We start from the raw sequence: 27,573 nt of genomic DNA, 5'->3' as shown, positions 1-27,573 counted from the left end.
GTTGTTTTGAGCATTACAGGAGATAATACATGTGAAAGTGCTTCATAAACCCATTTGCACACACATCAACTACTCTTAACAATAAAATAAACCAAAAATGGCATTTACACAGAAAAAAAGAGACATGAAATTCAATCAGTTCTTTTTAATCATTTTGTAGTTTACACTGAAGACTGAATCACTGATTCATGACAGCAGCCCTAAGATTCTATCTGCAATACAAGGTTCTGCACCACCTGACCTCCAGCTAATGGCGTGAGAATATGAAGGTTGCAAATAAAGTAATGTATCAAATTGTTTCTCAAAGTCATATTACAAAAGGAGGATTCTCACTACAAAACCCAGCAAAATTAGCATTTCAAAATCTTTCTACAATAATAGCACTTCTTCAGTTATGAAATTTAGATTAGCTACAAAATGTTGAGAAATCAGACTCAGGAACTTCTTAAATCAAGCTAACATACTTGATTAAAAATGCCTTTTGATCAAATTAAACACTTTTACTTTTCAGAAGGCTTTTTTAAAGCTTTCTACAGATAGCTTCAGTCACTTAACAAAGGTGTTATAAACATTAAGCTTAATTCATTCATCTTAGGGAAGAAAATCTATATATATGAACATATTCATATGGAGCAACTTCTAAAAATGTGTTAAAATACATCTCAATGCTAAATACTCTGCTAATATTATCTCTACCCTCCTCTCCTTCTCCAAAAGGAATACAATAAACAGTTAGTAATATATCCTGGTTAAGCTATTCTTAAGAGTGCCCACCCACCTGCATTCCAAAGACAGACTTACCTCTTGTCTCCCACCAGACATCCTATGATGATCTGTCTGGTTGCACTTGGTAGAAAACTCATCCTTCTTTACAATCTAGTAATTCATAGGAGGAGAAAAAGAGAACTGACAACAAGAAGTGTTATGTGAGCAATTTGGCAGAAAGGATTCAAGCACACAACATGAAACAGGAAATCAGGGATATTCCAAGGTAAGCCCTTCTGGTTTATTCGATTAACCAAACAATCCTATCTTGAAAGCAATTTTGGCAATCATAAGTATGAAAGGTTAAAATGGCAGAGGTACATATCAATACCCTGAAATAACAATTCTCTTCTCAGAGGGAAGGGTACAAGTTACACTGAAGGAAGAAAGACAGGCATTGTGTCCTCACAGAACTTCTGAGGTTTTGACTATTTGCCAAAATCTAATGCCAAGGGTAGGGTAGTTTACTGCAATGCAGGTTCTCCTGCAACAGGAAAGACCCAAGTGTGGGAAAACCACCATATGATAACCCAGAATTCAATGTGAATGAATAATCAATAGTTTCCTTTGAATTTTCCTTTCAAGAGTTGCATCAAGTCAAAAGAGATTAAATAATTCAAAAGAGAGAGAGGGTTTAAAAGATTGTCTTCTTCTCTCCACGGCATAATTACTGGTAGAATATATGAACATCAGCCAAGAAAATGAACTCCTAATTCAACTGGCATGTGACCAAACACATGCTCCTAGTTTACATAAATAGAGAAGTGTGCAATATGCTTACCTGAATATGGCCGTTATGGGGCCCTTTGTGACCATACATACACTCAACAGTTGCAGACTTTCTTTCCATTAAGTGAATCCTAAATAGAGGTTTAAATCTCATGGGGTCATCAACATGGGGGTCATGGGGAGGCAGATACATCCAACCAATGATAAATAAACCATCTACCTGTACCAAAAGAGAAAAAGCTATGAGAAAGAGTTAAAAATCCTTCAACAACTGACTGATCTCAAATGTTCCCATAGCTTTAACCCCAGCCTCTTCAAATATGCTATAGTTTTCCCACTACCTCCTCTGAGTATACGTTAAGAGATTGCTTTTCCATTTATCAAGTTGAGACTCAAGTAGATGGCAAATTCTCAGTGAGAACTAGAAAAAAGAAAGGCACCTTCTAATAAAGCCAGTTTTAAGACACTCTAAGAATCAATGTTTGAATGATCAAAAAACCTTCTTTATCATGCAAAACCTAAATCTAGGCATGTGGCTTCTAATTTCAGAGACAGGCTGGGAAAATGAGACTTCAGTTTGTAACTCTTGGGGATCACAGGTTTGGAGCTGGAAGAGGTTCTACAGTACATCCAAGCCTACCCTACATGTTTCATCATACATTCATACAGTTTTATCAAAGGCCAAAAGAAGTTAAGTGACCTGCCTAAGTTCACACAAGTAGGAAGATGCAGACTTTGATGCCCAATCCAGAGCTGGGTAAACTACATTATGCTACACCAAGATCATTGTTTGGGGCAAGATAACTGGGACAGTTATCCTTTTATAAGGAATTATTTATTTCCATCTACTTATTTACTGCTTTTAGAAGATAACGTTTTCTCCTTACTCTACTTTTCATTACCAGTAAGAAAAACAATGCTTCCCCTTGATCAAAAGAAAAAATTACCATGCTCATTTCAAAGGGAAAACAATCAAAAAGCAAAACATATGTTTTCTCTAATAATATTAGATATAAGTCCCTCCCAAAAATGAATTCTTCATTAGTGCTTCTTCTTCCAGGTTGCAGAACTCAAGACAACGAAACAAAATAATGAATTGGAACAACAAAGACTAGTCAAAAATGTATACGGTGGTTCATTTAAACCAACTCTGCATGCACTAAAAATGAGGCTATACAACTAATAAACTAGGGGCGCCCATATTTACATTCATATCTGTCTCTCACTGGCTGTATCTACTTTTTAAAGTGAATAGAAAACAGTCAAAAGAAGATCCAATTCATTTAAAAAGAATGCTAAAATATACATTTAAAATATTCCGGAGTCAGGGGCCACAAGTTTATTTCCATATAGGTCTTTCCCCAAAATTAACTTAATCTTCAGTAGATTCATGATGAACTTGCTGTAGGTAGGCAAGAAGCTAGAAACTCAATGGTGAAATGGGCTTGTGGGGTTTAGTGGGTCACATAAACTGTATAAAATAGGAGAGGCAAAGAGAGCAGCTTCCCACTTTGATTTCCAGAACTCCAATACTGGGTACACATAAAAGAGTGAGCTTAAAAACAAAAATGAAACTCCCCAATCAGCACCCAACTTTATTCCCAAAGTTTTATCATAACAGCAATATGAGTCGCAATGAAATTTCACAAAGAATTAATTGAAGATGTTCTGAAGTTGGCACACTATAGGCTTATTTGGCCACACACCTTGAGATATCCTTGGGGTTTCATGTTAGAATCAGAATGGAGAAAGGATAATTTCAGCCTTACTTCCCCCACTTTTTCATCCTTTTTGCATGGCATTTCCTAGCAAACAAGGATAAAGGAAATTCTAGTCCACTGAGGGACATTCATAATAGGAGTACACAGGCTTTAGGCTCAGACATAGGCAAAACTAGAAATCCCAACGAATTTATTAGATTTTTAGCGACCGGCCAAGGATTCAAAACAACTCTTCCAGATCATGAGTATGAGAGGAAGTCTCAAGGGCTCAGGCCTTGGATGGTCCCAGTCATCTCCCAAATTACTAATGGGGTTTGCAGCTCAGCAGCAGCATATTGTGATGTAAAACAATGGTATCAAACTCCAATAGAACTAATCCCAGCAGCAGCATTTAGACTTGGAAAACAACAAGTTAACATTAAATTGAATTGTATCTTTATTTATTTTGTTACACATTTCCCAATGACATTTTAATCTGGAACTTGAGACTGGAGTTTCACATCCCTGAAAGAAGGCACTACCCCCTTTAATATACAGATGGCATAAAACACTATCACACATAATTCTCGGGATACCAAATTACTATGCAAGATCTCCACTGTTTACTGACTCGTATTAATCCCTACAATTAATCTACTTACTCCTATTAAAATCCAAGAGCTACAAATTTAATAAATCCGTAAACTCTTAGAGGAAAATAAGAATGAATTTAATAGGAGAACAGATAAACCCTATTTCTAAATGCCAATTTCAATTCTTCCAATTTGCCCAAAGAGGCCTGGAGGGAAGTAAGCCAATTTCAGTTGCTTTGCTTCAGTTGCTTTTAATGTCACTTCTTGCTGAGGACAGTCGCTTCCTATGCATGCTACTACTCTCTTAAACTTAACATACAGATAAATATACCGAGTAATGCTTAAGTACTTTTAGAAGCACACATGATATTAGGGAAAAATAAATTAATCAGGGCACCTGCTCCCCAAAGGCAGGGATTACAGGATCTGGCTGAGAGGAGCAGCTGTGCTTAGAGGTCCCGTGGTGACCACTCTGAGACCGCTCTGATACTCTCTGTAATCACTAGTCAGAACCTAGCCCTAAAGCTAAAGATTCATGACAATAGCACGTCCTACAGGGACATCAGAATCTGGAGACAAATAGTCAGCAAATGCCTGCTGTGTGCAAGGCCTGGTCCTAAGGGTCAGAGAGGGCAGTTTGGAGCTGTTCAGGAAAGATTTGATCTTCAATCAAGGCCAGCCAGAGACTCTAGTCCCCCAATGCTATCTTTTAAACTCAGAGGCACAAACAAAAGAGAAAAATCACCCAGCCACAAATTACTCTCTAGGGGAGGGTATTTTGATAAATTTTTGCCTATCATTCACTAGCTATAAGAAAACAAACATAAACCAAGCTACATGGAAATTTTCCTCTGACATCAACATCTGTTTATCAGAAAATCTATGAACAGTTAAGATTAAAAAGCAACTTCCAATCACACTTTGCTTGATAAGATAATAAAATCTGGTACCCTGAAAAACTCCATATGTAGAATTTCTTAATAATATTCCAAATTTCATGTAAGAAGGTAAATAAATAAATCAAGAACCCCAGACATGTGTTTATTAGGCACACAAGAATAAAAGGAACTTGGAAATGAAAACTTCAGTCTGGGGCCTTCCATGATATTTCCCCAAAATGTCCCAGTGCCTATGGGTATGATGCTAAATAGAAATCATTCCAATAGCTCTAAACTTCACATACAAGACAACCACTAAAGCTTCTCTGAAGGAAAAAAGGTTTCATAGGCAGTTCCTTTTTTTTATTCTTTGTATAAAAAAAACACCCTAATAATGTGATACATTTGACACAAAAGGAAAAAGGGGATTTTTACTGTTTACTTTTACATAAATAAAACTTCTCTGACTACTTACCACAACATTCAACAGCCCTCCATATGGCCCAATGTCTGGTTGCCACAATCCCAAAATATGTCTATATCGGTGAAGCACTGGGGAAAGAGAGAAACATCAAGCCTACATTTCAAACTGAAAACTGAATACACTAAGTTGAATTAAAGAGACTAATAAAGCAAAGGGGTAAGGGGGAGATGAAGAGGGGAAAGAAGAGATCACATCACATGAAGTTTTAAGGAGGAAAGTCTATTATGAAAATAGAAAAAGCAAATCTTATCTAGAATTTTTTGGACAATGAATAATCAAGGATATTCCCTATTACTACAAGTGCTTAATAAACCTTTAAATGACATAGAAAGCTTAAGTGGGAGCTTTTAAAAATTCATTCAAACAGCAAGTATTTAGTGTGCACCCGCGGTTTGCAAGAGACAATCCCACAATCCCATGGGAATTTTATGTAAGGCAGAGTTAAAACTGCTGAAGAGAGGTATGACCTGCACAAAAAAATTACCCTAATAGGCAGAGTGGATTAGAAATTACATCAGTTCTGGGAAGGTCAGGCTGCACTCCCACCCAAGCAGACCAGACTGCCCAGGAGCAATATTCACTCCAGGTCTGGAAGGAGCTAGATGAGCAGAGGTAAGCCTGGGACAGGTCAAGAAAACAGGCGGGATGGGAGAAACATCAGAAGGGGAGAATAATTAAGCCTGGAAAAAAGTCTGGGGCCACTGTCTGAAGGAGCAGGATGAAATGCCTGGACTTCATTGGTAACTATAGGAAGATACGGGAGGCTTTCTGTCCACACAGGGTATGATGGCTGTATGTGAAGGGCTTGGGCGCACAGGAACAATCTGGAGGCCACTGCACTAGTATAAGCATGCCATCATTGGAGGTAGGCCCTGAAAGGTGGATACAGGAAGAAAGACAAGAATTGACCTAAAAGACACGTGGGGAAAATGGATTAATCTAGTAACTATCAATATGGGGATAAAAGAAGTAGTAATCAAAAATTACTGAAAACATGCACATCCAATTAGTACTGTTTCTTCAAAACTGCCATCCCAGTAGACTCTATTCCCAACAGTGTTGTTAGGCATTGTAGTAGAGAAGCCCCACCAGAAAAATCTCATTAGCTTACAGTCAACATCTCTTTTTGGAGCAAATAGGTGATTACCCAGTTCAAGCACCAGACTTGGCTCCAAACACCTTGTGGTTCTTGCCCAAAATGAGAACTCCTCTCAAAAGAAAAGATTGCCCACTCCTGGGGAAATTCTACAGTAGGAGGCTGAGGCTCTGAAGTCTGTACCCCAAGAGAAGCTCTAAAGATGCACTAAGCAATGGCAACATTCTTGGAATAAGTACAGAAGCTTTCCCATCCCCATCGCCACCCCTCCAAGGGAATACCTTGGAAAAGTTTCTGTGATATCTGTTTAAAAAAAAACGAAAGTAACTATTACATTGTAATCATATCTGATAAACTCTGGAAGCAGATACTAGGATTACCACTATTACTATTGCTACTGCTACTAAGGCTAACATTAGATAAATCTAAGACATTGCTATAATTCAAAAATAAATTTATAGTTTAGTTACTTTTTTTTCTTCCAGGCCTTGATTCCATCTCTGTGGGAAAAGCTTTTGGTGAAAAAAGATCCTTTTTTCTACTACACCTAGCTTACTTATACTGTTTGCCAAAGAATAAGAAATTAAATGATTTGACCAGATGGAGAACAACAGGTTATCCTGGCTCCCAGGTCAGCCCTGTCTATCCCTCTGCCAAAGCTACCTTTTTAAAGTAAATATACAGGATTAAAAATTGTCATATTACAGCACAAAGAATCTGCCTCATACTCTCTCTTTTTAAAGAGCTAACCATAAACTAATTTCACTTAATAAACAGCAAAGCACCTGTTTTAAGTTTAAATGAAACAAAACAACGGCTGGGATTTGTTCAAGTGAACTTTAGATATCTGTAAACAGAGACTGTCCCTGGAGGTAAGCCATAGCTGCTTGTCATTTTGATGCAACACATCACATTGCATTCTAGATGTTCAAATTTAAAGGTCACAGAGACAGAATTAAATTATGATTTAGTCTTAAACAATGTTCCTCAGGTCTCAATAGTGACTAAGTAATTTAAGTTCGGTTTGAAATAGTGTATTATGGTCATCTATTGTATAAAGCTGTATAAAGTACTTAAATGTTTGTAAACATGGGATAAAAAGGTGTATAAATTCAATGTGATGAAGAATCAGAGAAATAATGACAAATATTAATATTAGGAAAAGACAGCTATATCTCTTTACATCCCCACAAACTCGCTTCATTCATAATAAAGTCCTTTCGATTCAAAGATCAAATTGAAAGAAAATGTATTACTAGAGAAATTTTGACTATTACATAGTCTTAGTAGAGAGTTGGGTTTTTTTCCCCCCATAGTGATACTTAGGACCATTCTTGTTGATTTACAACTAACTAACTAAAAAGTTTAAGTCATGAACCTACAAAAAGAAATGTTGAATTCAAGGGCAAGGGATTAAGACTATGAAATTATACTTGCACATTATTTTGTAGGTACTAAAACACAATAGTGTTGACTACCACTGGAAGAGTTAAGAAATAAAAATCAGAATTTTAAAATGATAGGAAGTACACATCAGTAGGAAGGGAAGATGTGACTGTCTCCCAATACAAAACATAGAATGACCAGGAAGGACTAGATGACATGACTTCTAATCTCAGCTTTTAACTGTAGTCAAGTCACTTCATCTCTGTAGGCCTTAAGCTTCCTCATTTCTAATATATTACAGTCAAAATATCTGATTATGAAATCCTTTTCAGATCTAGGATTCTTTACATAAATACAAGTAGTCCAATGAAAAACTTTCTCTGGCTTTTTTTCTCTTTTTTAAAAAATTTCCAATATAATTTAGCATTATTAAATATACATTCTTTTATATTATTTAATGGCTTTATTTAGTTTTTTTTAATATTCCAATTTTAATTAGTCTACATATAAGTTGTTACACATAAAAATAATTTAATAGTTTACTTTTTCAAAATTTAAACTTTTAAACTACAGTACCAAAACAACGTCAATGCTTTGTTATAACAAAAGTGGTAATTCATCACCTGCATTAGAATTCTCTAATGCATCCAAATAAAATTTGAAACAAAATGCTCAAGTGCCACAAAAACATTTTACAATATTCCAACTCTGAGTAAATGAGAAAGAAATATGTAATTGAAAAATCAGTAACAAATGGCAAATTAAACTTTGATGTGAAAACAATGCTTTTCATTCAAGTGGATATTTGTGCTTCTATTACACTTGGGTTCCAGGGATTTCTAAGTACCAAATCTAAGAAAGCATATTGTTTTTACTGATGAAAAGCTTCTAATCATATTGGGCATAAATTGATATCTACACACAATTCCACTATCTAGCAGCAGCTTAATATAAGGTAGCCCAAAGAAGTCATTAATTTTTATATAGGGATCACATGAAGAATGAAGTAGGTTATTGCTAAGAATCTGTAAAGTTTTATTCAGTGTTATTAGCCATGCATTTGGCTACTCAGAACCTTTCACCTTAAAGTGAGTTTTACAATCTGATACACTGAAATTCTTCCACAGTGTAAAGAGAGTGAAACAATAACAGTCTTATTCTATCATTCCATAGCAAAGAAATTTGCCAAATAAGTAGAGAATTTTTACTTGTGGAACTAATTTGCATTACTTAATGTTTAATAAAAAATATTTTTTATTTACAATATTATTTTCAAACCTTTCTCTCCCTCTCAATTTTTATATGACTACTGTCTCACATAAATAACACAGAATGCCAGACTGCAGCAAGAAGAGATATGGCTTCAGATTTGCTTCTGATCTTCCTAGTTATGTAATCCTAGACAAGTCATTTAACCACTCAGGGTTTCAGACAATTACCTGGGATGTATCTGCTAAGGCAGAGACATTGTGATTATGTGGTAAAGGAAATTCTTACACCAGAACTTCCCTACACTAGTCTGTAGATCCCTTCCTGTTTTGTGGAACTAAACTAAAACCCACCTTAAAAAATTAACAATTAAGTTTAAAAAGAAAGTTCTTAGAATATTTTGCAACAATTTAGTCACTAGCATTCTGGAGAGCAATTTGGAATTATACCCAAAGGGTTATCAAACTGGCAGACTCTTTGATCTAGCAGTTTCTACTGATATCCCAAAGAGATGAATAAAAAGGGAAAGGGACCCACATGTGTAAAGATGTTTGTGGCAGTCCTTTTTGTAATGGCAAAGAACTGGAAACTGAGTGGATACCCATTGTTCGGGGAATGGCTGAATAACTTATGATAAATGAATGTCATGGAATATGATTGTTCTATAAGAAACAATCAACAGGAGGATTTCAGAGAGGCCTGAAAAGACTTAAATGAACTGATGCTAAGTGAAGTGAGTAGAACCAAGAGAACATTGTACACAGGAACAGCAAGATTATGTAATGAACATGGTTCTTTTCAACAATGAGATGATTCAGATCAATTCCAATAGACTGGTGATGGAGAGAGCTATCTGCATCCATAGAAAGGACTATAGGGACTGAGTGTGGATCACAACATAATATTTTTCACCTTTTTAGCTGTTTGCTTGCTTTTTTTTCCTCATTTTTTCCCACTTTTGATCAAATTTTTCTTATGCAGCATGATAAAGGTAGAAATATGTATAGAAGAATTGCACATATTTAACCTATATTGGATTACTTGCTGTATAGGGGAGGAGGGAAGTAGGGAGACAGGGAAAAAAATTTTAGTTGAATGTTGAAAACTATCTTTGCATGTATTGTGAAAAATAAAAAGCTATTAGTATTAAAAAAAAAAAACCTGAAAATTCACTTAATAAAGCTGGTTAATATTTCTCAAGTTAAATTGTTATATTTCAAGTAAATTTCTCAAATTAAATTGTTTATTGGTTGGATTCAATTCAATTCATATAGTACTTATGAAACTGAAACATCAAGTCATTATAAAAATTCAGACTGGTGCTCAAATTTACATCTACCTTACTAACCTTATACTATCAAAAAACAGATAGACTTCACTATCTATCACTGTCTAACTCAAATAGAAACAATTCTACAGACATGCTGACTTAGAAACAAGTTAACATCACATATGTCACAGTGTTTTCATTTAATTAAACATTTCCCAGTTACATTTTATCTGGTTAACTTGACAACTCCAGCTAAGGTATATCTACTACCAATGTTAAGGATCAGGAAAGTTCATCTTCATGAGTTCAAATTCTGCTTCAGAAACATACTGACTGTGTGGCCCTAGGTAAATCATTTTACCTTCTCTGCTTCAGTTTCTTCATCTGTAAAATGAGCTGGAGAAGGAAATCCACTCAGGATCTTGGCCAAGAAAACCCAAAAAAGGGAATCATGAAGAGCTGGATGTGACTGAAACTATACAACAACAAAAAGGAAAATTCTATACCAATATTAATGTTTGTTCTGACAACTACTCAAACTAGCAAATATTCTGACTCAGCAGGAATAGACTATTCTCAGATTAATTCTCAACAGTAACACTATAAGACTTTTTAGCGGCCAACACTGGTGAACAGCAAAGCAACAGAAGTTGGGGGGGGGGGGGAAGAGGGGGAGGGTAGTGTTTAGGAGTCTTAACTTTTTACATTCATTGACCCCAAACTTTTCCATAACTTGGGGAGTAGGTGTGGTTTAAAGTAGGGAAGGGGTGATTCCAAGAGAAAGAGAAGGGAAAAGTCCCAGACATTCCACCCACTCTTTCCCCATTCATCTCCTCCCTTGCCCCAGAACATATCTTTGCTGCTTCACTACTCAAACAAGTTGGATAAGATAGGAGTTTCCAATTTTATTTCTTTTTTTTTTTAGTTTATTTTTAATACACATTGTTTTATGAATTATGTTGGGAGAGAAAAACCAGAGCAAAAGAGAAAAACCATAGGAGAGATTAAAAAAAAAAAAAACTGAAAAAAAATCAGTGAACATAGCATGTGTTGTTTTATATTCAGTCTCCTCAGTTTTTTCTCTAGTTGTAGATGGCATTTTCTGTTCAAAGTCTATTGGGATCACTAAATACTAAGAACCAAACCTTTCATGGTTGATCATCACACATTCTTGCTGTTGTTGTGTACAATGTATTCCTAGTTCTGCTTGTTTCACTTAGTATCAGTTCATGTAAATCTTTCCAAGCATTTTCTATAATCAGCTTGTTCATCATTTTTTATAAAACGATAATATTAACTTCATGCCATTCCTCAATTGACGAGCATCTACTCATTTTCCAATTCTTTTCTATCACAAAAAGAATTGCTGCAAACATTTTTGCACATGTGGATTTTTTCCCTCCTTTATGATTTCCTTGGGATACAGATTCAGTAATAGCACTGCTGGGTCAAAGGGCATGCAGTTTGATAACCCTTTGGGCATAGTTCCAAATTGCTCTCCAGAATGGTTGGATCATTTCACAACTCCACTAACACTGCATTAGTGTCTTAGTTTTCCCACATCCCCTCCAACATTTATCATTATCCTTTCTTGTCATCTTAGCCAATCTGAGAGGTCTGAGTGATTTTATTTCTTATCAAGTGAGATAAAGGACTTCTAGGTTTTACCATCTATCCTGCCTCTCTACCCTGAAAAACCCCAGTAACTGCCAAGTAGACCTAATGACAAACTTGGGTCTCGCCATCTGTCCCTTTACTAAACTTTTAGAATCAGATCTAGCCAACTGCAGCTGAATTTTCTTTGATATATGTTATCTTTCCCAATCAGCATACTTCAGCCTTACAAAAATCCTAGAAGATATTTACTGTAATTATTCCCATTTTACAAATGAGGAAACTGAAACAGACAGGTTAAATGACTTGTCCCGGGACTATCTGAAATGTCTCTTAGGAAGATTCTGAAGATTGTCCACCAAGATATGGTACCACACTCTTAAGTGCTTTCTCAAGCTGAACTGCCCTGCTAAGATTCAAACTCAAAGACTACTGCAGAATGTGACTTCCTTGAGAGGAGTGGATATAACAACCTTTTTCTATTTCAAGGAGGAAAAGGAAAAGAATAAATAGTTAAATTGCACCTCCTATGCACCAAATACTGGGCTAAGAGTTTTTATCGTTATTATGTCATTTGATCCTCACAACTCTTTGACGTAAGTGTTATGATGAGCCATATTTTGCTGTTTAAGAAGCTGAAGCAATCGGAAGGGAAGCTTTGCTGCTGAGGGTCACCCTGCTAATAAGCACCTGAGGTCACACTGCTGACTCAAGGCCCAGTACTCTGGCACACCAGCTGATTCTTCACACTGTGCATGATACCTAGGAAGCACTTAGTAAATGCCTTTTCCTTCCTCCAGAGTTTTCAAAACACTTTCCCATCTCATCTAAACCTCACAAACCTCCTTAAAGATTAAGTAAATGCTTCATCCAGAATCCCAACATGGTCAGTCAGTGAGAGAATTAAGTCCAGAACTCAATTCTCCAGACTTCAAGTCCTATTTTCTTTCTACCTTAATAATGCTGTTTTTTTTTTTTATTGGAAAGAAACTGGAAATGTTGGAAAGGAATCCTTAAAATATAGCATATCTGGGAAGGAAAGTCTATATTTTCCCCCAAAGGGCCTTTATTCAAAATGGGCAATATAGTGAAAGAGAGCAAGAGTCCTGTAATTATGCTGACACAAACAGGGAAATTTGAAGGGGAAAGGACTTTGCAGTGTCACAACCTGAACATCTATTTTAAACTCTTTAAAGTTTATATTTTCATTTATGTGACTTGAAACTGAATCAAAAGCAATTTCACAGAGAGAGAGAGAGAGAGATAGATGGACAGAGACAGAGAGAGAGAGAGAGACAGAGAGAAACAGAAAGAGAGAAAGAGAAAGAATCATTATAGATCACATAGACGAGGGAAACCAAAAAGCTACCCCAATATTAAATCTAAGATTGGTTAATAAAGCAAATATTCATACCCAAGAACCATGCAATACAGGATTAAACACTCAAGAATACAGCATGCTCTGATAAATGTGGATAAATGTGGGAAATGCGTTTAGAAGAATTGCACATGTTTAACCTATATGGGATTATTTGCTGTCCAGTCCAGGGGAGGGGAGTGGGGGTAAAGGAGGGAGAAATTGGAACACAAGGTTTTGCAAGGATGAAAGTTGAAAATTATCTTTGCATGTATTTTGAAAATGAAAAACTATTATTTTTTAAAAATACAGCATGTTTCTCATAAAATAATCCAAAAGATCATTATATATAATCTCCGTATTACTTAAAGCCAAACTCATTTTTTTTTCCTTTAGGTTGTTTTACTCGTGCTCCAGCTAAATTATTTCTCCCCCAACTCAGAAAACCATTTAAGACAATTTACAATAGGTTCCTATTATTCAATGTAAGTGCATCATCAAAATCAATTTTTTAAAGTTCATGGCATAACACAAAATATAGGATATACCTGGCCATAAAACAATTTCAGCTTTCTATCAATCAATATGTCAAAAACTATAATATTCCTATGTGATAATAAAGAACCACTATTCTCAATATAAATATAAAAGCTAGAATGTTAGATGTTAAAAGCATTTAGAATAATTTTTAAATTATAAATTCTATAAAAAAAAAAAAAAAAGCTTCCAGAAAGAAAAAGGCTAATTTTTAAACAAATCTTAATATTTAATTCAGCTCTGGAAAGAAATCATTTTTTAAAATCAATAATAATATCTGCTTTCCAATTAACAAGAGTTTTAGTAAAGTTATTTTTTTTTAAGCCCACACCCACAGAGTCACAGCACATAACAAAGGGGCTTGAATTCTAATGTGGCCATTGCAGCAAATCTCTGGCCCTCCTGCTGGCCTGCATCATCCCCCTCATGCCTGTTCTTGATCTCTACCCTATCTTCTTCCCAAGACTTCCTTAAATGTCTTTGTAATCCAAAGACATCCAAAATGCCTGTGTAATCAGCTTATTTTCCCATCACTCTTACTCTGTCTCTACTGTTTTCAAGGATGGTTTCAACTAATTCTGAGCTTCTTCTACATCTTTAGAAGTATTTCTTGTGGTTAGACTCTATTTCATAGCTAATAAGGATTATCTATGGAGGGTAAAAAAAAGGGATAGGAACAGTGGTAAAAAAAGAGGATGTATTAATAAAAAAAAAGCCTGCCTCCCCTTTTGCCTACTAGAAGCCAGTATTATCATATCTAGGTCACCTTCACTTTTTTGAGTCATTATAGACACATTTTTTTTTTTTATTTCTTCAATCTAATTTCATCTGTGTGGGAAACTCCTATGCACTTAAGTCAGAAACCTTAAACTGTAATTTATAGTCTGAGAGAGCAGTGTAGTCCAAAGTATCCCTAGAAGGCTGAGTGACCCATCAGATGTCCAGAGGCAGGATTTATACCTAGGTCTTCACAACTCCTTAGGGACTCTCTATGTTATACTACCTCTCTCAAAGTTCTTTAGAATTGTATAAATCATCTAAAAAATATTATGAAACAATCAAGATAACTTAATCTTAATATGATGCAAAGCACACATTCATTCTCTTAAATGAAAAGTTGTTAAGGTAACTAGAATAATGAATGGAGATGACACTGATGAAAGCAGGAAGGATCAGGGTGAGTTTCAAGGGCAAGTTAATATTATGTGGGTCCAAAAGATTTTTTTCTATCCAACTACCACCCTACATAACTAAGGATGTAAATTCAGCAAGGGAGCCCATCTAGAATTCAAATGTAAAATGATGGCTAATAGTCAGAACAAGTGAACTGTTTAAGTTTCATTTTAGAGGAAGAGAAAAGATTTGGGGACTTCTGTTCAGTACTCTTTGCTTTGATCCTACATGAACCAAATTGAGAGTCTTCTCAGTACACTTTTAACCCTATATAATTGGTAGGCTCCTGGGTCGTATGTAATACGGATCACAAATATGATGAAGACTTACTCTCTAAGCCTAATAAACTTCAACCCGTGCCACCACTCAGAAATACTCTCTCTACCCAAAACACAGTACATCTCCCGGAAAAGTGACGAGCAGTATAAAAGCCAAAGTGATCGTCAGTTTGCTCTGAGATCATAAAATCCTAACATTCTCTGTGTGTTAGGATCATCATGCAGCATCTTGGGCGTGCTCTCTGCAAAAAGCATAAGCTGACAGCAAGTACGTACGGCAGGTGTAAACATCTCTGTATTCCATGTGCTCGTAATCGGGGAGAATTTTCATAAAACGTCCTGACTTCACTCGTGGATTTATACCTGAACAGACACAGCAGGGAAAGTACTAAAGAAGATGTTTCCAATTTTTATGACTATATACACATTTTCATAGGCTGTAACACTGTCTTTTTCCTTAGTGCTAAATAAAAAACCAATAAAACAAATAAAATGCAAGGTACAAATATGTGATCAGCTTCTAGTCAAAAACTTCAATTCTGGCCTGTACATCCAATTCTGGACTTTCCAACAACAAACCCAGAATGGGATATTACCAATGTTTACAACAATTCTTTCATCCACTCCCTATTCCCATTTTAACAGTTTGTGCTTAAATTTTTTCTAACTCAAGAGATTAATAAGGTTCACTAGAGCCTATTAGAGGCAGGTGTTAAGAAGTACAAAACTGTTTGCAAGACTTGGCTTCCCTGATAGTAGACAGCCAAATGATTCAAACAGAGACCTTCTTCATGTATCTAAAGGTTAATTTCAAGTTCATTTTACTGGTCTGAGCAGACAGGCCAAGATCTGGCACCCACCATTTGGTATCTTTTCAACCACCTGTCCTTAGGGATAAGGTAAATTCTTCCCTGGAAGCCTCTTATAAAACTGGATGTGCTGCCCCTTGTTTTGGAGAAAGGGAAAGAAACATGCAGCATTTCTATTTTGCTAATTCGATTGGTCGAACTATTAAATTGATTTTGCCCTGAAAATAGCAGCTCCTGTTCTAAGGAGCAGCAGTAAACTGGACTCTATGTCAGCTTAACTATTTCAAGGTTCCTTAACCACAAAGGTAATGACAATCACCGGAAACATTCTGTGGAGGCTTCAGTCTATAATGTAATGATGTCATTGCTTCTACAATCTACAAAATTCATTACATACAACACTGCCTCCCCATCCCATTCGTTAGAAATGTCCTCTACACACACCCACACACACAAAAAAACACACAAAAGCACACATGCACGCACACACACACACTCATGCACACAGTTGTGCTCAATTTTCCCAATCACTTCCCTCCCCACTTCTCTCCCTCCTTAGTGGCAGCACCTGGCCAGAACCCCCTCTCAGATCACAGAGCAGTGTCTGGGCAGTCTCCTACAGCCTCAGCCAGGATAAGCTAGCCAGAAAGAGTTTTCCTATCTTTCACTTGTATACTTCGCAGGATCATAGGGCACACCAACTCACCAGTAGGAAGATATTAAGGGATTTTCTACCATATTATTGCAGCTAAGGTTAAGAGATAAGTCCTCTTGGTTCTTTGAGGGAAGACTGGGAAGGTACAGGCCAAGTGCCATAACCAGCTCCAAAGGACATTACAACTGAGAATTTTGTTGTATTAATTTCAGCTTTAAAAAAAAAGTGCTGGACTTGTGGTCAGGCAGATCTGAATTCGAACTTTGCGGTACTTATTAGCTGTGTGACTTTAAGCAAGTCACACTCTCTCAGCATAAGTTTCCTCACAGGACAATGGAGGAAATCACAACACTTAGCAACACGGGACTACAAGAAGCAAATGAGTTAACATATGTAAATAAACTGGCAAACCTCAAAGCAGCATCTAACTCCAAGCTCTGAGGTCCCCTCCTCTAATACAAACTCCCTGGGCACAGGGATCCTTTTCCATTTTGTTTCTGTATCCTCAGCATTTAACAATCCTAAACACTGTTATCACAAGAGGGTTTGACATACAAAGATTTAGGATTAATAAGAGAAGACTCAATGTTCCCAAGAACAAAGGATTTAGCCCTGAAATGACTAGATTAGAATTACCTAATTCCAAGTCCCTAGAGCTTTAAAGAAAACCAGATCTCAGAGGAGGTGAAATGACTTGTCCAAGGTCACACAGAGGAGAGAAATCTCAGTGAATTCAGAACAATGTGACCCCGGACTCCCAGATTCTAAGTCCTCCACCTCAGTAACACATTTACAGATGGTTTTCTTAAGACACACATCTCCTCTGTAACTTATGATTTGTAAGGATTTGTGTAAGAAGTGGACTTTGGGCAGGCCAAGGTTGCCTTAGATTTGGGAACAAGGGGAACAACAGGGAGAAGAGCCCAGAGGTCAGAGATCCCAGGTAAGGAGAACAGTGGAGAAGAGCAAAGAGTGGCTCACAAATGTGACTGCAGATGAAGGCCTTGCCAGCAGGGTTGCAGAAGCAGCCAGAGGAAGGACAAGGAAAAAGCCTCAGAAAGAAAGAAAAGTAACCTCAAAGAAAGCAACAGCCTCAAGTTAGGAAACAGAAGGAAAACCGTATGTTACAGACAAATGCCACAGGAACAGTGTGCACAATGAGAGAAGGAAGCTCTTGAAAACTCTTTTAACTATATGGTCTCTCCTCTATCACTGCAGCATACTGCCCAAAATTAATCTGTATTTTCAATCCCAAGAATTTTCAAGAAGATAGAAAATCAACACAATAATCACTGTATTCACCTGGAGACTAAGACTGAAAATGACTCAAGTCCCCTAAAAGGGCATCAGATGTACTGAAGTTGACATCAGCTTCCCTGGAAACAAGCAACCACCAATCAGAAGTCTACTTTAACCTGGTGTTGGCTCTAGGGCTAGTGTTTAAAGGGACCTTACCCCAGGTGAATCCTCTATTGCCAAATGAGGAAACTGAAGCCAGAAAGGGGAAATTACCTTCCCCAAATTAGAAAATATTTGTAAAGTATTTAGCAAATACCTGATGCAGAAAAGACACTCAATCAATGCTCACTCTCTTTCCCCAAGGTCACATAAATGACTAGCATCAGAGACAGAATTTGAATCCAGGTCCTCTGCCTAAAGGCCAAAATCAAAATGAGGATCACTTTTCAAAAGCTTCCTTACACTAACAAAATAAAGAGACAGAATTTTTGCATCTATTCTCTGGGGCTGAGACTAAAACAGTCCCTAATGCGCTGTAGATAAAGCCATGAATCAATCCAGCCATTCTGGATAGTAACATAAACAACTTAGGGCCTCCACAGTCACAGAGTCTTGGACACTAGTTGTAAGGTCAGTATGAGGCCCTAAGGAGATCAAAGAAAATGAAGCTATATTTATAAAAATATGTACAGGAGCTCTTTGTGTTAGAGCAAAGAACTAGAAACAAAGGGGGTGCCCATCAACTAGGGAAATGGCTGAACAAATTATGACCTAGGATTGTAATGGAATATTACTCTTAGAAAAAACAAAAGGGACAGTTTCAGAGAAATCTGGGAAGATAGTGATGCAGAATGAAGTGAGCAGAACTATCTCTCTTCTGCTTCCATTCTGAATCATCTTCAAAAGTACTTGTGCCCATCTCTGTTGACTAAAGGTCCTTTTTTTCTATGATGCCCATTTAGGCCTGTAATGACAGATAATGTCTCAAGTTCCAAACTGTGCCTTACAAAAAAACAACCTATTAAAATTAAATTTGACACAAACAAAAAATGCAACCTCTTTGCTATAACCCAATTCTTCAGGCTAATGACTTATTAGCACAAAAAAATCTAAAGGTAACTGCTGATAACAGCTTACATTGGTCCCCTTAGCAGCTTCCAGCTATATTTGAACAGGTGCTCTAACTCTAGAAGGAAGAAATAAAACAAAGCAGAACCAGGGAGAATAAAATCTGTCCTTTTTTCTACATGGAATTTCACTTGTAGGAATTCCATGTAGAAAAAAGGACAGATTTTATTCTTGTAGGAAAGCAAAGGCAGGAAAGAAGGATCACAGAATTTTAGATTTGAAATAGACTTAAGAAATAATCTAGTCCTAGGCCCTGTGATTAATTAATTTTTTTTTAAATTGTAACTATTTCTCCATAGATGGTTTCCTTTGTAATCGTATCTTATTTCTTACATTTTGAAAAATTATTCTAAGAACGTGTCCATAATAGGACTTATCAAACTGCCAAAGGGTCCAAGGCACTAAAGTTTAAGAAATTTGTTCAGTGTTCCAGTTGCATCCAACTCTTTATGCCCTCATTTGAGGTTTTCCTGACAAAGATACTGGAGTGGTTTGCCACTTCCTTCTCTAGTTCATTTTACTAATGAGGAAACTGGGGCAAACAGATTGGGTTTGTCCAAGGTCACACAGCTAGTAAGTATCTGAGGTTGAATTTGAAAATAAGTCCTCCTGACTCCAGGGCCAGCACTCTATCCTCTGCACTACCTAGTAGAGAGATAAAAAACTGAAGAATCCTGCTGTAGTTCAATCTGAGGACCCAAGAAGTAGAGTGATTTCATAGTTACTAGGGCCCCACACTTATGATTCTCAAGGCCCGCTTCACAGTATGGAAGAAAGCCACTGTTAAAGGATTTCTGAAAGAGGAAACCTTCTCATTCAGATTACAGTCTATCCTATCCAAAATCCAATTAAGTCATGACTTGAATGTCTCCTAGACGAAGGCTCTCCATGAATTTAAAACAAGCAGCAGATCCTTAAAAGGGAATCAAAGAGCAATCCCCAAATCACAACATAAATTACTAAAAACAGAAGCAACTATTGCTCCACACCAACCTAGGACTGCACAATGCACAAGCTCCTTGATTTCCAGGCACACAATTTCTTATCCAGGGCAAGCTAAAAAACAAGAACTACATTACTGGAATATTAACATAAGGAAAAATAAGTGGCAAATGTATAATTCTCAGATTCAAGTCCTGTTACATTATTTAAATAGTGACAAATTCCTTAAGTGGAAGTACTAAAAAGATGGGACTGTCAAATATGGGCCATATTCTATGTATTATTCAAAGCTAAAATTTGATCAACAAGGTGATATTTCATAACAGAAATATTTATAACAAATGGATTAACTCACGCTTGGCATAAACATCTCGACAGGATACACCGGTAATCTCCAGCTTCCGTAAGTTTTCACATACACCATACTCTGAAAAACATAGAAATTTACTAAAAATTAAATTCAAAGAAACACAAAGCAAAACCAGAGACTGGGGAAATCAAAATTCTCACTCCCTCAAATTTCAACCTGTCCTACTCTGTGGAGACAGTTTGAAATTTTCCCTTTATTCCATTTTGTCAGTCAACCAGAGCTAAGTAATAATCAATGTTATGAATTTTCAGTAAAGGTTAAACATTGAACTTTTGAGCAGGTTTGGAAACTGGACTGCAGAAGAATGCCATTTTTGTGGAGCTTACGCTACACCTCAGCATCGCAATAAATATTTAGCCAAGATATAATGTAGCTACCCTGAGCAACTGTAACCATATGATACAGAAGAGAGAGAATATAAACAAATATCAAAAATGAGTACTACCATGTTTTCCCGATAATAAGACCTATCCCGAAAATAGGCCCTCCCCTTACTGTGTAAGATTACTCTCAAATAAGCCCTCCCCCGAAAATAAGCCCTATTGAGATTGCTACTGTAGTGAAGGTGATCCCCTGCACTATACGCTACATTACGGTACCCTCTGTATGCACCGTCGCCCTCCCTTTCCCCCCACTATGAAACGCACGCCACCTCCGAGCGGCATCCAATCAGAGCTGCAGCAGTGAGCGCGTCATCCTGTTCTTCCTTTTTTTTTTTTTTTTTTAATAACTTTTTATTGATAGAACCCATACCAGGGTAATTTTTTTCAGCGTTATCCCTTGCATTCACTTCTGTTCTGATTTTTCCCCTCCCTCCCTCCACCCCCTTCCCCAGATGGCAAGCAGTCCTTTACATGTTGAATAGGTTACAGTATATCCTAGATACAATATACGTGTGCAGAACCAAACAGTTTTCTTGTTGCACAGGGAGAATTGGATTCAGAAGGTATAAATAACCCAGGAAGAAAAACAAAATGCAAGCAGTTTATATTCATTTCCCAGTGTTCTTTCTTTGGATATAGCGGCTTCTGTCCATCTTTGATCTATTGAAACTGAATTAGCTCTCTTTATCGAAGAGAGCCACTTCCATCAGAATACATCCTCAAACAGTATCGTTGTTGAGATATATAATGATCTCCTTGTTCTGCTCGTTTCACTTAGCATCAGTTCATGTAAGTCTCGCCAGTCCTCTCTGTATTCATCTCGCTGGTCATTCCTTACAGAACAATAATATTCCATAACGTTCATATACCACAATTTACTCCCCCCTGCAATTCTCCAATTGATGGGCATCCATTCATTTTCCAGCTTCTAGCCACTACAAACAGGGCTGCCACAAACATTTTGGCATATACAGATCCCTTTCCCTTCTTTAGTATCTCTTTGGGGTATAAGCCCAATAGAAACACTGCTGGATCAAAGCATCCTGTTCTTCCCCAGTGATTTGCTTGCTGGCGCCATTGAGAGCAGTGCCGTGGAGGAGAGCTGAGACAGGACAATATAAAAACCCGGTATGTAAGCGGGAGTGAGGGGACACGATGGAGGATAAAAGGGGCATGATAGAGGATAAAAGAAGAACTCAGGGGGCATGATAGAGGATAAAAGAAGAACTCAGGGGGCATGATGGAGGATAAAAGAAGAACTCAGGTAGCACTCACCGCACTAAAGAAATGAAGACCTTCCTTGCAGAGAGAAGAATAGATCAAGTAATGATTCCTGCAGGAATGACTGCCTATCTCCAGACCCTTGATATTGCAATAAACAAGCCATTCAAGGACCATTTGTGCATGGAAGTCAATGACTACATTGAAAATAGAATGGAAAGAAATCAGCGTGGAAACTTTGTGAAGCCCTGTCTGCAAGAAGTCGTGACTTGGGTGAAGAAGTCATGGGATAAAATTACTGACAGCTGTGTCGCCAAAGCACTACGAGCAGGTTACCTGGACAAGACATGTTCATTTAAAGAGAGCTATATTGCTGGACATGACACATTGGATCCACTTCTTCTGAAGGAAATAGAAGCACAAGACATCCAGGATGGAATTCAGGGTGTGGACACTTATGACGATGTTGTTGAAGAAGATGACATGATCATTATTGAATAAAGGTACTTTTTTTTGTTCACATTTACCTGTTTATTAAAATTGCTGTCAATGTTCCTTAAAATAAGCCCTCTCCTGAAAATAAGCCCTCTAGGGTTTTTCTGTCCAAAAAATTAATAAGACAGTGTCTTATTATCGGGGAAACACAGTAGGCAATCTTATGGGAAAATTGCTGAAACATAATCCCTTTCATGAATTTCTGTTTCTGCCTTTCCGCATTATCCTCCGGCCTTCCAGAACAATCTCTTTCAACAGATCTCCAAGACTCTCACCATAGCCTAAAACTCCCTCGTAATGGCAACCCCAAAAGCTTACCTTGTGCTTTGTCCTATATAAATTACTCATCTTTAAAATTACCACCTCTATTCTCCTTCCATAAGCAAAACCTCAAAACCCCTCAGTACAAAAGACCCAAGCAAGATATCAGAAAGAAATTAGTCTGATTGGGTGAATTCCTATTACTATTTGAATGAATGACTAATAACCCTTTCATCACACAATAGGTTTTTATAATCTCATAAAATATGCTTACTCTTAATAGAGTGTTAAATTGATGGAATTTTAGGCAATCCAATTCAATAAACATTTAAGCTGCTACTGTGTTTAGGACATATTAGAGTGTGACAAAATGAAATAAGATTCAAGTAGGGAAAGGAAGCAGGGGGAAAAAGTAGGCAAGCCTGAGAAAACAAGCTATTTTCTTAACTATCTCCCTTCTTAAGCTCCTGAACCTACAACATAATCTAAAAATTCCAAGTTTTTCAGTCACTCCCACTCCACACTGTTGCCTGGCATATATGCACACTTAGTAAATGCTTTTACATTTCTCCATCACAAGCAGTAGAGGGGCTCTGGCAGAAAGACCCGAAGCTGCTGTATGGATGGAGAATTTGTAAAGCTATTGTTTTGAAATGAGGAATCTATTGGATATTTGATTTAAGCATTAGCTCCCTACTCTATGGACCAGTGCTCTCTTATCCCCCTTTACACTTATGTATATAGGGGACCTATTTAAATGGTTTCAATCTGGCACCACTTGGGCAGTGATTACCCACCAATTTTAGAACGGGCAAATCTTGGCTCCTTCTACATCCATAGAATTCTGGGCTAAACAGGGTGAATGAACACTACCTACATGTTCCATTCTGCTAATTCCAAGTTCTACTACTACAAGAATCTATACTATTTTTAGTATACCTACTACCTTTAATAGGTAGTAGGGAAAAAAAGTCTTAAAAGAACCCCACCAAGTTTAGATTAGTCCAGACATTCAATGACTAAAGCCAACGGACAAACATTAAGTTGTGCTAGTTGCCAAAATCTGATCCCGATTCTAGGATGGTACAATACAGGATCCAGTCCTAGTTAACTGACAAGACCAACAGAGACGTCTTTAAAATCACAAACCCCTCTGAGACCATCTGCCCCGAGGATCTCCCTGACTTCTCCATTTGCTTAGAAAGTAAGGCTTTCTAAGTAAGTATTGCTTGACTAGTGCAAGTCCCGAGTAAGGGGAGTCCTGCTGCTCTCTCTGGGGGGTGCCCATTCCCCCCTGTGCTCCCACACTTGTGCTAACCAGTCACTGTCAGTCAGGTGACCCCATCTGGGGTATTCTGGGCAGGGACACTGGAGGAAACTGAAGCAGACAGGCTCAAGAGCCATGTCCAGGGTCCCCTAGCTGTTGTCTGACTCAGGATGAGCACCCCTGACTTCAGGCCCCATACTGCGCCTGCTGCGCCAGCCGGCAGGGGGGGAGGGAGGGGGGTGGTTCTCACTGCACAGTCTGTTGCTCCGCCAAGCCTCCACGCAGCCAAAGGGAACCGCTAGAAGGCAATAGAGAGCATCCAGTCTGAGGTAAACGGGAGTTCAAATCCAAATTTATACACAGCCTCACTGTCCAGGGCAAGTCTGTAACTTGTTTGCCTCAGGTTCTTCATCTGTACATTGGGAATCTTCTCAGCACCTACATCTAGGAGTCTCTGTGAGGACGGAGACCATACGGGCAAAAGCCCTTAGCCCCAGGGCCAGCACACAATAGGCGCTCTATAAATGTTGGCCCATATGTTGTTAATGCATTCTATGGGACAATCCTCCAAATATATAGATATTTGCTTTTCCAAGTCTTCTCCACTCTATTTTTTAAACTAAAAGCCAATGAATCAGATTTCAATTCTCAAAAGGGTTCATTTAAAAGAAGACTGGCAAAACATCTAGACAGGGACCCACACGTGACCAAGAGCCAACCAGACCTAAGAACGGTCACCCCAGGGGAAACTTTATTCCCTTTCTAGACAGGGTCACCAGGACAGCAGGAAGGCTCTGTCACTCACGTGGGTTTTAGAAAAGTGCTTGATCAATTATCTCCCATTATTATTGTGAAGATGAATCATAGGGTGGGGTGGCCAGGCTCAAAGAATACGTCAACAGGGCAGGAAGATTAAAGTGCTTATGGACATCCCCAGGGACTGATCTTGGCCCTGGACTGTTTAACTTTCTTACCAATGACTTGAACAAAGATCAAATCTGCTTTGAGAAAGATGACTTAACATTTGAGATAAGAGGATCCAAAGGATCACCATATAGAGGGGCAGGTAGGTGGCCCTGTGGATAGAGCACCGACCCTTAAGTCAGGAGGACCTGAGTTCAAATGTGAGCTCAGACACTTAACACTTCCTGGCTGTGTGACCCTGGGCAAGTCACTTAACCCCAATTGCCTCAGCAAAAAAAAAAAAAAGAAAGAAAGAAAGAAAGAAAGGAAAAAAGGTCATCTGATGAAACAAATTCATATGGAATTTGAGATGAAATTCAATAGGGATAAATGTAAGGTATTTCTTTTGGGTACAAGAAATCAACTTCACAAGTCAGCCAACTAATAAGTATTTATTTGGTGCCTAAATGCTCTGTACTAAGAACTAGGATCACAAAGATGAAAAAAGCCAGTCTCACTTTCAAGGAGTTTACAATTTAATGGGAGCAGACAACACCCAACAAGAAGCTGAAAAGAGTTGTAAAGGTGAAGTCAAAGAAGTCCGGAAGTACTGCAGCTGCATGAAAAATTGAGATGGTGTTCCAAGCTGAGCTCCTTCCTAAAAAGGACATTTAGTAGATCATGAGGGACAGGGCACAAAGATGAGACAATGGACCAAGGCTGATGGGATCTTGCAGGGTAGATGAGGTTTTCCCCAAAATGAGCTTTCTAGAGCAAATGGAGAAGTCAAAGAGATCCTAAAGTAATGTCAAAAAAACCTTTAACCAAAAATGATGAAGCAACTTGGAAGGGATTGAGAATAAGTCCAGAATTTAAAATATATATATAGAACCATACAATTTATAAAAATGTGCACAATATTTTAATTCAGTTTCCACTACCAAGACTATATGCCCAAAAGTAAGACCTATGTTAAACAAAAGTATTTCAAATATCACTATTTGTAATAAATAGGGGAGAAAAAGACACAAATTAGGTACTAGATAAGTAAGAAGGAGACGCACTCAATAACTAGGAAGTAGATAAACAAATGTAATGGAATATTATTGTGCCTTAAGACATATTTTTTTTTTTAATTTACCTAATTTTTAATTTATGGAATAAAACAAGGAATTCAATAACAGTATACTAAAAAAGATAACTACATAAAATTGCAACTCTATTATATACAATTTGCTATTCCTTTTAAATATATAATAATCATCATGAGGGGTAGCTAGATGGCACAGTAGATAGAGTACCAGCTCTGAATCAGGAAGACCTGCGTTCAAATCTGGCCTCAGACATTTAACACTTCTTAGCTGTATGACGCTGGGCAAGTCATTTAACCCCAACTGCCTCAGAAAAAAAAATAAAGTCATCATGTAATTTACACAATGCTTACATATACCCACATGGTCAATAAGGTGCCAAACCTTATTTTTTTTTTTACCTACTCACATCCCATCTCTCTCCTTATGCAGCTGTGACCTTAGACCATGCCTTCCTGACCTCTCCCCCAGATTATCACAACTGCCTCCCAAATGGGCCTCCCTGCTGCACAGTTGCAGCACAAAGAAGAACCAGGTCATTGACCCACTCAATAAACTGATTCCCAGGGGCTGCCTCTAGGGCCAAAGAGAAGCACTCTGGAGTTGTTTTAAGTCTTTTGTCTCCAGGCTTCCTTTTCCAGTCCCACATTCTGCACCTTCTCTGTATCCCTAAAACACAACCCATCCCATGTCCCACCTCAGCGCCTTCACATATGCTGTCCCCTTCCCTCCGCCTCCCCTGTGAAGTCTTTGTGGGACTCCGACCCACCACAGCCTCCCGCCCTTCGTCCAAGACCCTTCACTGAACTGCTCTGTCCTTGTCCTCTTCATTTCTTGCCCCTCAAAAGGGAAGGTCCCATAAGGTGGCGGTCTGTCCAGCCACCACATCATGAGGGTGACTCTTGACTTGCAAGGGCGCTGCATTTAAGGGAGGCAGCTTCATTCTCCCCTCCAGAGCCACGGGACAAGCTGGCCCAGGCTCTGCAGGGTGACCTCGGCCTTTCCAAATTAACACCCTTTTCCAGTCTCAGTATGAAGCAAACCCATTCAAAGACCAGGAGCTGGGTGAGAACTATAAAGAAAGATGCCTTAATTCACAGCCACAAAAATATTAGTCTGGGAGAGGGATTCCCAAGTTTCTAGCAGAACAGAAAACAATTGTTTTCTAACTCATTCTAAATGCTCAAAACCTAGAACCACAGAGGATTGGGCTGGGGCTATTACTAGGCATTGGTCAAAGTGATTTGGGTTTAAAAAGCACAGTCAGGTAATTCCATTTGAAACAACAGGCTGGTCCAGAGAATATTAGACACTTTAAAACCAGTATTTCTTTCTAAAGCCAGTTTTTTCTGAGTTTTATTTCAAGAAATCAAAATGTGGCACAGTGGACAGAGAACTATACTTAGGAAATTCTGAGTTCCAAGTCAGTCTCAGACACTAGTTAAGCAATTTAACCTGTTTCTCTCAGTTTCCTTCCTGGAAAAATGGGGATAACAAAAGCACCAACCTCCAAAAGTTGCTATGAGGACATAATGAGATAATCCTTGTAAAAGTGTTTAGAACAGTACCTGGCACATAGTAGATGCTATATAAATGTTTATTTCCTTTCACCTTCCCCTTTCTTTTCAAGCACAGATTGGTTCATCACTGTATTTGTGTTTCCACTGTCACTAGGTTTAGGTATTTTACTAATTGATAGAGCTATATAAAGACAGGGAAAAAAAGTAAACAAATCCAAGT

The 27,573-nt window shown here is 37.9% G+C and overlaps 1 protein-coding gene across 5 annotated transcripts in view; it reads right to left on the bottom strand.

Moving 5' to 3' along the window:
• The window catches only part of FBXO31 (F-box protein 31), a 69,049-nt gene that overhangs the window by 15,435 nt on the left and 26,041 nt on the right, over positions 1 to 27,573 (bottom strand). For 3 of the 5 annotated variants that reach the window (XM_051974816.1, XM_051974818.1, XM_051974819.1), the window contains 5 exons: positions 20,198 to 20,269; positions 15,346 to 15,432; positions 5,141 to 5,217; positions 1,547 to 1,714; positions 802 to 876 (listed from right to left, as the gene is read on the bottom strand). In XM_051974816.1, coding sequence (XP_051830776.1) covers positions 802 to 876; positions 1,547 to 1,714; positions 5,141 to 5,217; positions 15,346 to 15,400 — 375 coding nt within the window. In that variant the 5' untranslated portion in view covers positions 15,401 to 15,432; positions 20,198 to 20,269. Of the gene's footprint in view, positions 1 to 801; positions 877 to 1,546; positions 1,715 to 5,140; positions 5,218 to 10,471; positions 11,940 to 15,345; positions 15,433 to 20,197; positions 20,270 to 27,573 lie in introns of those variants that run through there. The other 2 variants (XM_051974815.1, XM_051974817.1) reach the window with 2 other exon arrangements.

Source organism: Antechinus flavipes, chromosome 2 (genome assembly GCF_016432865.1).
Source record: "Antechinus flavipes isolate AdamAnt ecotype Samford, QLD, Australia chromosome 2, AdamAnt_v2, whole genome shotgun sequence".
Taxonomy (NCBI): Eukaryota; Metazoa; Chordata; class Mammalia; order Dasyuromorphia; family Dasyuridae; genus Antechinus; species Antechinus flavipes.
The sequence above is the reverse complement of the archived record's forward strand: the minus strand, read 5'-3'. Positions and strand labels throughout refer to the sequence as shown.